This window comes from Larus michahellis, chromosome 1 (assembly GCF_964199755.1).
Source record: "Larus michahellis chromosome 1, bLarMic1.1, whole genome shotgun sequence".
NCBI classification, from domain to species: Eukaryota; Metazoa; Chordata; class Aves; order Charadriiformes; family Laridae; genus Larus; species Larus michahellis.
Window position 1 is genome coordinate 75,216,604 of NC_133896.1, and position 13,310 is coordinate 75,229,913.

At 39.1% G+C, this 13,310-nt stretch overlaps 1 protein-coding gene across 3 annotated transcripts; it reads left to right on the forward strand.

The window, feature by feature from the left end:
• Positions 1 to 117: 117 nt before the first annotated feature.
• Positions 118 to 13,031, forward strand: FGFR1OP2 (FGFR1 oncogene partner 2). Of its 3 annotated transcripts, XM_074587503.1 has the most exons (7): positions 280 to 342; positions 1,426 to 1,781; positions 4,094 to 4,230; positions 5,411 to 5,528; positions 6,322 to 6,464; positions 10,273 to 10,386; positions 11,166 to 13,031. In XM_074587503.1, the coding sequence occupies exons 3-7, from the start codon at positions 4,096 to 4,098 to the stop codon at positions 11,301 to 11,303; spliced, it is 648 nt and encodes a 215-aa protein (XP_074443604.1). In that variant the 5' UTR covers positions 280 to 342; positions 1,426 to 1,781; positions 4,094 to 4,095; the 3' UTR covers positions 11,304 to 13,031. The 3 variants fall into 3 exon arrangements, with proteins under 3 accessions (XP_074443623.1, XP_074443604.1, XP_074443614.1); XM_074587522.1 differs by lacking the exon at positions 1,426 to 1,781 and having other exon boundaries at positions 118 to 342; XM_074587513.1 differs by lacking the exons at positions 280 to 342; positions 1,426 to 1,781 and adding an exon at positions 523 to 764.
• The last annotated feature ends 279 nt before the right edge of the window (positions 13,032 to 13,310 follow it).

Here is a 13,310-nt window from a genome sequence, read left to right on the forward strand (position 1 = left end):
GCCCGACGACCTCGCGAGACGCTAGAAGGGGGGCGAGTAGCGGAGGGGCTTGCCAATAAGAGGTAGCAGGGAGACAGCCAATAGGCAGGCGAGGGCAGGACGCATCGCTCGCGAGAACTGGAAGGGGCAACGGTGTCGTCTGGCGAGCGCGGCGGGGCGGGGCGGACCCTCGCCCGCTGCCGCCGGCAGGGAGCGCGGCCGCCCTCGCCTTACGCCCCGCCCCTTGGCGGGGACGCGCCTCCTCCGCTTCTCCCCCTGCCGCCCGCCGCCATTTGGCAGCGGGGCGGGTTGGTCGGGGCTTCAACCCCGGCGCCGGGCGCTTGCCGGAGCTGCCGGTCATGAGTGAGTGGCGTGAGACGGGGAAGGGGCGTTTGGGGGCAGCGCGGCCGGCCGGCGGGGTGGGGGAGGGGGTGCTGTTGCCGCCGTTGCCGCCGCCGGGCGCTTGGGAGCCCAACGGACATGCGTTGGGCCGTGACGTCTCAAGGGGTGCGAGGGAGGAGGAGGAGCCCCCCCCCCGTCACCCCGCGTTAGTAGCGCTGGCTTTGGGAGGGAGCCTTCATCCGCCCTCGCCTCCCCGGCGCGTCGCGGCAGGTGCCGGTGTCGCGGCAGCCCTGACTGGCGTGCCGGTTGTCGCGGGGGGGAGGGGGAAAAGGAGGAGACCCTCCCCGAGAGCGAGATGCCGCCCCGCCGCTCCTCTCCCGCGGCCGGCGGGGAAACGGCAGGTCGGGCCGGTGTACGCGAGCGGGCAGCGGCGGTGACTCCCGGTACGGGCCGGGCCGGGCCTGGCGGCGGCGGGAGCCGCCTGCTCAGCCCTCCTGGGACCTCCCGTTGTGCACGGAGGGAGCTCATGGGCGTTCGCAGCCGGCCGACAGCTGTGAGGCACCGCCGGGCGGTGCAGCGTCGCGCAGCCGGTAGCGGCGGGGAGGGGGAAAAAAGCGAAGCGTTAAGCTGTGGGGAAAAGGTAGTTTTTCAGTAAGGCTAGAAAAGAAACAAGAGACAGAAAACTAGAGGTAGGCAAAAATGTTTATTCTTTGGCGTTGGGTTTGTTTTTGGTTTTTTTAAGGGCAGCTGAATTTGATAATGAAAGCAATTAGTAAATAGCAGGAAGTGACAGGAAATGAATATGCAGTAGCAGTATTGCTATGTTGGTTGAGTTGTTGCTCTTGCTACCTGTTGTCCCGGTTGGTAAGATTGCAGGCTAACAGATGTATTCGCGGCTGGGCATCGCTTGTAGGGTAGAGTTCAGGAATCGCCAAGTTTAGCTATTGTCGTCCTCGTGCTCGTAAAAAATATTAATATACAGTACAAATTGGTTTGAATCAAATATATTTCATTTATTGGTTGGGGTTTTTTCCCTAAGTGTCCAGATCAACCTCAAATAGATCTAAATCTGTGAATTAAGACAAAAGTTTTGGGTTTTTGTAGGCAGCCAGATGAGCAACTACAGAGAATTTTAAATTCCAAGGATCAGTCCCAACGTCTTGCCCGAAGGAATCCCAGTTAAGATTTGGAGCCACTATGAGTTACCGTGATACAAATAATAATTCTCCTTTTTGAAGCACGAATCCTGCCTGAAAGCAGGAGATGGCCTCTGGCCGGCTGAAGCTGCTGCACGTTGACAGGTCACGGGGGAGTTTACGTGGCTGCATTTCACACAAGGCACACGTGTGTCTTCCCCACCTCATTCACTGTGAAGAAGAATGCTGGTGGCTTTGCTACAAATGAGTTTCTTTCTCTCTTGTGTGGTTGGGTTGGGTCTAAATGAGAAAGTGCACGGGAGGGTGAGTATGTGCTGTGTTTAAAAACTTTTATTGATGCATACAAATTATCAGAGGTGTTAACTGCATCGGAGTCTGAATGCCAAATGTGTTCCAAGCTCATGGAGAGAGGCCTGAGAGGCTTTGTTTATACTGGCTAGAGAATTCATCAGCCACGAATTGAGTTAAAGACTGCACTTCAAATTCTTAAATACGGATCTGATTAAATCAATTTCTGTAACAGTTTAGCCAGCTAATGTGGAAGATCATCCTTTGTCTGTGATATTTTTGTAGTCCCGTAAGAATATGAGACCAGAATTGGAAGGAGAGATGAGGAACAAGAAAAGCAGATGCTTAAAACCAATGTAGTATGATATCTATCTACAGAATATTAAAAAGAGCTCAAACTGCTAAACCAGAGTAAATATATTAACCACCTGTGATAATATACCAGTCTGCTGAAGAACTTGACTTGATACCTCAAGCACAGATACACATCATATGGAAGTGAAAATGAAAACTCTAGTTGATAAACAGGAAGGAATTAATATTACCAACGGGTATAGGAAGCTTGTACCTGTCAAAATGCTGATGCTTTCAATAACGTGTACCACAGAAAACACACGTTAAAATAGTTGTGCTCCGTGCATACACAAAGCTCACTTACAGAACCTCCTTTGTCGTAAACAAGTCTCAACCTTTCTGTGATGGCAGGGTCCCTGAAAGACCCTTCTACCTTAAAAATTACTACATGTGCTCCTCAGAGCAGAGGGAGCAGCTAATTAAACTACCAAATTAAAATGCTTTTGAGAGCTTGGACCTTGCAGGACCTTCTGTGTGCACAAGAGCTCTTCCGAGAGAACATTCCAAACACAAGAGAACATTCCAAATTCCACTGCTGTCTTGCTTAGTTTTCCCCCATCTTAATGGATGAGGGCAAGACATTCCTGCTATGTTTGTAAATATTTTGAGGGGAATGGTGGAATTTCTGGGGTTTGAAATATCCTTGCTTCTATTACTTACCTGGTACAGTGGGAAGAGGTCAGTTGGGGAAAATGTGAGGATTTCTTTAAGCTTGGCTTAAAACATCCTAGGCCGTGACTTGTCAAGGTGCCTAAGAAAGTTAAAAAATCAACTTGGAGCAGATTTTTTCCTGTACCTCAGGAAAGGCTCACTGACCTTTTATGCTTAAAAAAAAATAATCTCTCCTTTACGCAAATGGCCTGGCTAAGAAATGGATTTAGGTGATTCTTTCAGTAGCTTAGAAAGTTTCCTGAAACAAATACCAAGCTGTATATTAATAAGGCCTATAACTCTAATAAGCCTCTATAGTTACTGTCTGATTGCTGAAGAACTGTTCAAGGCGTTTAAGTAGATTTCCTTTTCAGTAGAAGTGCAAGGTTTCTTAGAAGAAAATAAGAATTTAGGATGAAAATCTTGGTCTTGAAACTTAATCCATCAAGAACGAGTATGAAAAAATTCAATGTAAAGGCCAGTGGTTTTGTAAATGATAGTAGGTACAAGTATTCTGCAAGTTTAGCAATTCTAGCACTAGGTAATTTCTGCTAACAAACTACTGCGATTAGAAGGCATAGTATTTTAACTATGCAGTCAGTTCTTTTTCTTAGCTAAGTTGCTGTCTTTCTCTATCCTGTTGAAAATTTTACAGTTTCATTCCATGCGGTGATGTTTGTGTTCATCTATAGACAAGAAGAAAACATGAGCTTTAGTTTTCTGATTTTTCCCTCAGTAATTTTCTCCGTCAGTTTGAGCTGTTCCTTCTCTGCTGATTTAATTCATCAAAATCTTCTAGCCAGCTGTAGTCCTTTGGCATTCTCTTTAGTGCTGGATTTATACTTTTCAAGTATCTTGAAGCATACCTGACTGGTAGGATGGCACATTAAAAAATAAAAAAGGTAGTATTGAAAAATGAAATAGTTAATGGAATATTCTTTTTTTTTTCCCTCTACTACTTATAGAAGGACATGCACTGCTCGGTTTCCGTATGTTCAATAGTCCTCCTTTGTCCTCAGTATATTGATACTCTCCTCACAACACAAAGTTTACTTTCATTTCCTTGCTCTGATACATAATCTCAACAACAATTAAAAAGGAGCAAAAGGAAAGGCAGACTTTAGGGTATTCTTAAGATTTATGCATTTTCCCTACTTATAAAAGACAACAAAATATCTAGATGTTTCTGAGGGAAAGGTTGTATTTCATCTGCTTTAGACTTAAAAAAAATAAATATATATATATATGTATCTCACATTGATAGCTGTTCTCTGTATAGCAAACAGCTGGTGTTGTGACAATAATACATTTCTAATCTTTAGAAATGAGTTGCACAATTGAAAAAGCCTTAGCAGATGCGAAAGCACTGGTGGAACGGCTAAGAGAACATGACAATGCAGCAGAAGCTCTTATTGAACAGACTACAGCTCTTAACAAGCGGGTTGAAGCAATGAAACAGGTTTGTTTTTCAACTTTGTTTACTCCATTAAAAGAACCACTTGGAAGCACATAATTTAAAGTAATTTTTGTGTACTACAGTCGAATGTAGAATCAGTATGTTGTTTGGTTAATCCTTTAATACCATACTAAGTATTTTCATTATAGGTGTGACTATGATCTATAAACAGGTTGTTTATATATTTAGTTTGATCCTGTGAAGAAGTGTTCTCTAGTTTAACTTCTCTAGAAGTTACTCTAGTTTAAATATTGAAATATTTATCAAATATTGAAAACTAGCATTTATTTGAAGAACACTGGTAGAAATGGTGTTGGTATCGTACAAACCAGTGTGTGGTGTCTTGTGTTTTGCTCTTCTGTAAAATACTACATGTTTTATTAATTTCAAGATGCACATTTAATCATACCGAGGCCCTCTCATGGTTTCTTCTGTTGAGAATACTTTATATTTTCACAGTCTCCTTTTGTTTCAAAGTATTCTCTTAAGCTTATTCGGGATCATTGCCATTCTGATGTTAAACTGTCCAAGGCATGTCACTAGATTGAGCGTGACTTTCACTGGAGAACTTCTGGAAAAACATAAAGGTGTCTACTGACTTTCCAGATTAGAGTTCATCCTGTCATTTTAATAGAACAGAGGCAGTATTAATGGGCCTGTAAAATAATAAAACCCTGCATGTGCTTTATCTCTGTAAAACTAGTCATGCAGAGGCTCCATGACTTCAAATCGAGAGTATTGTCTTTGCTCAGTCAGGATCCATTCATTCAGGGCCATGTGACTTGTACCCATACAGCTTTGTCATTTAAGGTATTGGGAAGCCACAGTAAACATCTAGAGGTTAATACCCCATGGTTTTTCTTTACCATATGTATATCAGTTTTAAATTACTTGATGGTGAATTTGATCTGCATTAATTGAAGATTAAACCGTGCCCACTACACACATCTGAGGTATGAAACTTGTTTAAAAACAAAGGTGCTACTTTAGTGTCTCTACAGGGCAGTGTATTAGCAATACCTTCAAAAGCGTTTTTGTTTGTTTGTATTATATAATTATTTCAAACCAAGCATTATCTTGCTGGTTACACACTTTGACTGACGCTAGAGCTGGTCCTTTATAACTTGCCGAGTAACGCTTGCCTTCGGTTATTTAAATATGTTGTATTATTTTTAATAACTAGTATCAAGAAGAAATTCAAGAACTCAATGAAGTAGCAAGACATCGTCCTCGGTCTACGTTGGTAATGGGTATCCAACAAGAAAACAGACAGATTAGGGAATTGCAACAGGAGAATAAAGGTAAGACTTGACTGTTCTGTCCTTCTCAAGTTCCAGCCTGCACCAGTGGAATCAGGGAGACTTCTACCATTGATCACTGGGACTATGATTAACAAAAAAACAAGAGTCGTGGAAAATTACTTTTTCAGCCCTCACCTAATATTCAGCACAAATAAGGAGATAAATAGAACTTAATTCTGCAGTATAGGTATCTGTTTGGAAATGTGTTTTCCCACTGCTAAAAACAACTGATTTAGGAGCAGTGAGGACAAGTTGTAAATGCAGTAGTGTAATTCCTTCTGGAATTCTGTATGCTAGGAGTATACTGTTCCTTAGGTATTCCAACAGTTATATTCAGCAAAGGAGTCAGTGATCTTGATTCGTGTGAATCTTGTCTTATCTCAGACATTATTTGTCCTTGACTTGGTGGATTTTGAACACAAGCATTTTTAACTCTTATTTTACCAAGCTGCACATTAAAACAGATCTGTAAACTTCTTTCCAGCTTTTGTACAATGTTGCTTATAGTGGCTAGAGTAAAGCTCTCCTCAGCTACGCTCAGGATGGCTTATATCAGCTAAAGGGATTGAATATGAAGTCATATTAACAAAAGACCTTATTTTTCTTACTGAACAAGAATTTTCCCAGGGTAGTCACCACTGAAGACATTTGCAGAGCCTACGAAGATTTTATGATGCAGGGCGAGGGGACATTCAGTTAAGGGCTTATTTTGGTTTTCTCAAGCTGAAGTACATTTGCATTGTGTTTCAGTTCTTCTCTGTTAAACTTTATCTGAATTTAAAATTGTTTGTAGAACTACGCACATCTCTTGAAGAACATCAGTCTGCTTTGGAACTCATAATGAGCAAGTACAGAGAACAGATGTTTAGGTTGCTTATGGCGAGCAAGAAGGATGATCCAAGTATAATAACGAAGTTGAAAGAGCAACATTCCAAGGTAATGAGTTCAATATTTTTTGCCTTTGTTTTTTTTAGTTAACGCTTAAGTTACTTTGTAGTGGATCAGTTCAGAGCTTACTTTGTCTGAGTTCTTATATCATTGTACAAAAAAGTCCTAATTTTTATAATCCAGGTCATGAAACAAGCAGGAAACTTGATCAGTCTAGTAAGTCAACTTTACTGGCTTCTGATTTATTTAAGATTTTATCAAGTAGCATTTCATTACTATATCTACTTAATGACTTTTTGCCTAGGTCTTTAAGGCAACTGCCCTATTATACTTCCAGATGCCCGTAGATCTCAGTAACGTTCAAATATTTAGACTGGCTTTAACTTACGCTTGTGACTCCAGCAAATAATTAGTAACCCTGTGCTTACTGGGGAGAGTAGGAGGAGTAAGCTTTTTAAATTCAATGTTAAAATATTTTTCCCCTATCTATGGCAAATTAAAAAAAAAAAAACAACAAATCAGTTAAAAGCTCTTTTGAATGTTGAATAACTGACATATGCTTCTCTTTCCTGCTTCAACCCTTGGTTTGTGCTTCAGTACTGGTCAGGATTACTAAGTAGAATCCAGGGCAGCCTGAGATACTTGAGGGGTGGTGAACGTTGCTGGTATTAGGTGTGCTTCATCTTACGGCTTTTGAAAACAAGAAAAGCAAAGTGCTGTCAAGTAACATTCTTGTAAGCTATGAAGCATATATGAGTATTCAGCAGCTTCATACAAGATTAATATATGTTTTAATAGCAGTAATATATAGTTTAGGCTTTTAAAATGTATATCCGGAAAAATTCACGATTCTAGGTCACTAACAGATCTAAACAGGAGCTTTCTATCAAAGTATTGTATTACACTGTAAATGAAACATAATTATCAGACAGCACTGGAACTGTGTAGACAAACATTAGTTCTAAGTGTTTCATCATCTTTGACCTCAACAAACTAAGTCCGCAAAGCAGAGTTAGGGTCTGCATACCAAGAAAACAAAGCTTGAGAATTTGATGCTTTCATATCTCCTTACGAAATCATATGTGTGTAATTAGTGCCATTGAAATCAATGTAACTACTTAGATTGATATGAAAGAATTTATTGGATTAGAACTGTATCTTTTAACATTAGTGCCTGAAAAATGATAGGTTTATATCCTTTTCAAAAGAAGTTACCTTAGTATCTAGTATAGCATATCTTACAGCCTCAGGAGAGCATAGATTTATATCCAAGACAAGAGAGTAAAGTTATATCTGTCCTGAAATGGACTTTGAAATTTCATTTAGGAACACTTCTATGGGTTAAAAGCTGGAGGTAAAAAAAACCAAAACAAACCACAAGCAAACCCAAAACCACACAAACAATATTATTTAAACAGGAGATTCAGGCTTCGACATTTTGGTTAAATCTGATCCCACAAGAACGCCCAATGAAGAGGATTTATCACCCTTATCCTGACACTTAGCATTTCAGAAATTTCATTGTTTCTTCTTCTGACCAGCCTTCACATTCAGTAAGATTGTTCAATCTTGAAGCAGTCTTTAAATACTTCTCTCCTATTAACTAAGAAATCTGTCATGTCTAAGGAATTAATCTCTGTCACCAGTAATCACTGTTCTCAGAAGTGACAGCTTTTGATTTTAGTGCCTATTTACAAAAGATTATTTAAAAAAAAATCATTGATTTCTGCAGATCAACAAGTACCTCTGTTACACAGAAAACCAATTTCTTTTAGCAATGTTGTATGCAGGAGAAAAGTGTGTGTTGGTAGTAATGACCCTGATTGAAGTGTGCTGTTTGAATTCACTCAACTGAAATAAGCCCTAAAAACATGTGTTGGGTTTTTTTTCTCCAAAGGGGAAAAAAAAATTGTACGGCAAAAAAAAAAGAGAGCAATACAAAAAGTGTTTGTAGATGTTTGAGGCTATCTTCATTAAGAAACACTTTGATTGGATTGTTTGCTATTACAGCATCCAAGATTTACACCTCTGCCTTCCAGTCTAGAATCTTACAGTTTTCTGTTAGTATCTGATCTAACATCAGTGACCTTGGAAGAGGCCCTAAATCATATCGATCAAGAGGCCACTTAAGCTGGCAAAATAGGAAGTAGGGAGGACAGAAATATAACTAAAAACCACTAATGCTCTCCCAGTCCTTCTCAAGGGTACATCCTTGCCAACTTACTCTTTTACCGCTGATCACAGCTTCCTTTCAAGATAAATTTAGTTTTTTCATTGAAAAAAAAAAAAAAGTTTAATGTAATGGCCTTCTCTGAAAACTGAGAAGAAAATAAAGATTCACAGCAAGTTTTTGGGGGTGGTTTTTTTTTTTTTTTTTTTTTTTTTTTCTCTCCCCTCTATGCTGTGAGTGGGCATTTAATGAGTAAACAGCTAAACCATGGCTTTGGCAGTTGGAATGGTAGAGAATAAAGGATGGAAAGGGCCAGTGTTCGTTTTAGTAAAGTATATTTGTTTTGGTCAGGTAAAGTTTGATTCCAAATGAGGCAGTTCTGTATGGTACTTTAATAATTTCTGGAAGTTTAAAGGCAAGTTGATCATCTGCTAGATGTTCCAGTGTTCCAGTCAAACTCATAATTTAAAGGTGGGATTTAACTTTAGTCTATACCTTTCTTCATTTCACTCCTACTGTTCCACTTTTCCTGATACTAGTTAGTAGCTGTTGTGAATTTTGTCCAAGGGATAGGCTGACATGATAGTAGAGTTGGAGTAAAAGACAAGTTGAAGAAAAGACAATGAAAAATAAAACCTTCTGGAAATACCATTAAAATATTTGGCTTAACTGAACAGCAACAAATGCCAAAGGCATAGGCTCTTTATCTAGATCTGCTGTAGTGACCCTTTAAGCATTTCCTGCTGATAGGTTGAACGGTGAGAAAATAAACTGTCACCTGAACCAACAAGGTCCAGGCAAGAGATCGCTTCTCTGCAAACAGTGAAGGTTATCTAAAAATCTAGCTTCCTTGCAAAGGCTGTTGTGCCCGTGTTAATGGTTCCTATCATCCCAACCCTGGCTGCAGAACAGGACAAGAGCAAACCAAAGTTACTGCTCTTTTTCCACCTCCTTGAATCTTTCGGCAAGATGTGGTCGTTAGTTATTTATTGTAGGAAAGTACCCTACCAGCATTAATAAACAAACATAAAGAGGTCAGTCAGGACACAAAAGTTTCTGTTACAATTCAGCGAAGACAAGGGCCTCTGAAGTCCAGATCACAGATAAGCTGGAATTGGAAGTGGATTCAAGTGGAAGTATCTAAAAAAGAGTGAAGGACAGATCTGAGTTTCCTAATACGTGACACAGTAAGGATGACCGCTTCACCTGCTCATGGGCTGGTACTGGCTGTACCAGCTTGAGATGAGATTTCAAACAAACGGAAGGAATATCGTGGATCCTGGTGCTCTTAGATGAGTTTAGTCTTTCTGCATATCCAAAATGATGTTCATCAACTCTTGCATCACAGCAGGGCCTTGTCAGAGCAAGCGCATGGCTAACTTATAGCCATTTGGAAGATGTTGGAAGCTATGTAAGACAGTCATTTAAGTGTATTTTTTTTAATATAAAATTCTAATAAAAGGGATCACTGCGTAGCAAACCAGATTTATTTAAATAAACAGGACCACAGTGTCTACTCATGCTGTAAAGTTATAGAGACCTTGTTTATTTTCACAAATATAGGTCTGTGTTCACATTTTTATTCAGTGACACAGCAGATAAAATGCATATTTAATGTTTTGCTTATTTTTAGTAATGCAGAAAATGTATTACTAAAGCTTTCATGATTTTATTTTTATGTCTTAGGAGCTGCAAGTGCATGTGGACCAAATTACAGAAATGGCAGCAGTAATGAGAAAAGCCATTGAAATTGATGAAAAGCACGGCTGTAAAGAGCAGGAACGTATAATTCAGCTTGAGGTAAGTACGAAATAAAACAGCAATGGCACAAATAGCCAGGGAGTAAATGTTATCACTGTTATTTCTATTGAGTTACTGTATCTCTCGAGAGTTTCTGTACCATTCACTTACACTGCTATTTTCTTACACTTTTCTTGTTGAGTGGGCTGTAAGTAGTAGTTTCCCCCCCTACAGCTTAACTCTCAAGTCCTGCATAGGTGATACTTTATCACCAGAAATCAGTGATTTATATTTATGTGCTGGCTTTCTCTTTAAGTCTCTGAGTGTAGGAAAGAGCTAGGAAATAATACAAATTCATCATAATAAGACACTAGGATGCAAATAATAATATCCCCCACCTTTGGCTTTTTACTATTATTATTATTTTAATAATAATTTTGTGCTTTTGGGAGGATTCTCCATTGCCTATTATTGGAAGATCAATACTATTGCTCTCTGATTAAGTGCTAGCAAAGCAGCTCATTATGGGTCAGGGTGTGTGGTAAAAACAGATATATTTTTTAAATGCCACATTTGAATTTAAATGCCCTTTTCTCACTCATCTTTGTGTTTTGATAATTTTATTTTTTTTTTATGCTTAGTGCCCATTCAAAAGAGCAAGAGGGTCAGAAACCTAATGTTGGTAGTTCTAGAAGATAACATGGCACTGCCTGACTCCAAATCAGTATTTTAATCCTTATACATACGTTTGGAGCAGAGGGGAGGGGGGATTATTAACATAGTTATCTTGACTTCTTTCTGGAGTTCTATTAAATGCTTTTTTATTTCTCTGGCTATAGCAAGAAAACAAAGGCTTGAGAGAAATTCTTCAAATAACTAGAGAATCATTCCTGAACCTCAAGAAGGAAGATGCATCAGAGAGCACGTCTCTGTCAGGATTAGTAACAAGCAGTGATTTGAGCCTGAGGAAAAGCTGAAGACTGTGGAAGTCAACAAGTTTCAATTGCACACTTTACAAACGGAGCATCAGGGGTCACTTGTCAAGCACTTGTTATTGAATAGGGCACCAGCAAGCTAATGCATCTTAAACTCCAGTTCAGTGGCTTTTATACTGCATAAAATAAATTAAAGTTGGTATTCCACAAAAGCCAAATGACAGATTAATTGCCGTAGGTCTAACTTCAGTGAGAAATGGATTAACGCACTTACCGAATTGGGAATTATTTTTATATGAAGTCATTTTACAGGTAAGACAAGATTTCACATAATTTCTATAAATTATTGCTCATACAAAGTTTCAGTGCACCTATTATATAATAAAGGTAAGATTTAAAGTCTGATCTCTGTCTAAAGACTAGTAATTTAAGAATGTGCTTGTGCACGATCCACACTATCTTTTTTCCTTTTAATAAGTTCTAAAAAAAATTCTCACTTTGCAACAAATCTGTTTGATGGAAAGCGTACATAGGCACCATAAAACTTAAGGATTTCTGTGATTTAGCCACCACAGAGTATCCTGTTGAAATAAGGCCAGTTGTCTCAACCTAAGCAATGCTTTTGCATTTGGTCAATGTTTTATTTTTTTTTTTAATTGAACAAGATTGTTTAAAATACGTATACGTAATTGTAATTTCAAAACAAGAGCCGCTCCCACTTTATCACTTTGTTCAACGCAGCATAGCATCATTCTGCCTTAACTTTTACTTTTATGAGAGAAAACCAGGCTCAGATCTCTGTAGGTGAGAAGCCACGTTAGTCCCACTGATTTCTTCTCTTGATTGCCTGCCCAAACTTCCTGACTGGGAAATGGCAATTTGAAAGCACCCAAACAGCAGCAGCAGAAAGGTGGCTGGGGGAAGAAGCTCTCTGAATCTTCACTGCATTTTTTTTTTTATAAATGGAGAAACTGCTACTTCTCTTATCCAGAGCATCTTCGCTTGTTTCTAGGCTTAAGAATATATTGAGGACGTTCATGTGCATGGGAAAAAAAAAATGGAATCCTTTCAAAACTTGCTAAACACGTGGGGGGAATTTTTTTGGGAATGTTTTAGCTCAAGCACAAAACCTACTTGCTTGCTATTATTTTCTGTAAAATTTTGCCAATGCTTCTATAATTAAGATTTTGCATTTCTTCATAGTTTGCAAGCTGGTGACTTATCAGAAGCAACGTTTTTTTTGTTTTTTTTTTTTAATGGAGTGTTTCGCTGTTGCAAATGTATGAGAAGTTTTGGGTTCAGTTGATTAAGTTGTTCTTTTTAGAAGCATCTTTTCAGATGTTGACTGGTCTCAGAGGCATTTATATCCATTTAATGCTGAATGCAGTTTTATGGCTGATTTTTCTGGTTTCTCTTTCAAATACCGTCTCCAGAGCTGTACAGCAGAGAAGGAGTTGTTAGTCTGTGGCAGTTCTTTAAGGTTGCTCTATTACAAAATAATGCTTGATTAGTGTTTATTTTTGTAAATTAAAAAAAAAAAGTGACATAATTTATCTATGCCTACTCTTCACGTTTGATAGGTCTCCCCTGTCATTCCTCTGACCTGATGATCACTTTAGGATTTTAAAGAACCTTCACAGTGTGTGGAGTGACTATTTTTCATTGCATACCTGTTATTTTTGTAATGCAGATAGCTTGAAAAGAATTTATGTCTAGAATTGTGTACTGTACAGTAAACTTATTTTATCAATAAAGTTGACTGAAAATCTGGATGGTCTTTGTGATTAAAGTAAGGTACTGAATCCGAAGTGAGCCTTGTTGGTAACACGCAAAAAAAAAAATTACATCATTTTGCCATTCAGTCAGCTTATTTTTATACTTTAAGGCAGGTAGGCCACTTTCTAGTGCTTTTATTCATGTTGCTGTATAGCAAAAGAAGAAATCCTCTGTCAAGTCTTCGTTTGCTCTTGGAAAACTAACCCTCTCTTCCACACAGGCATTCATTCATTCACAGTCATCCTTCAAATGAGCCACTGGCACTGTTTACTA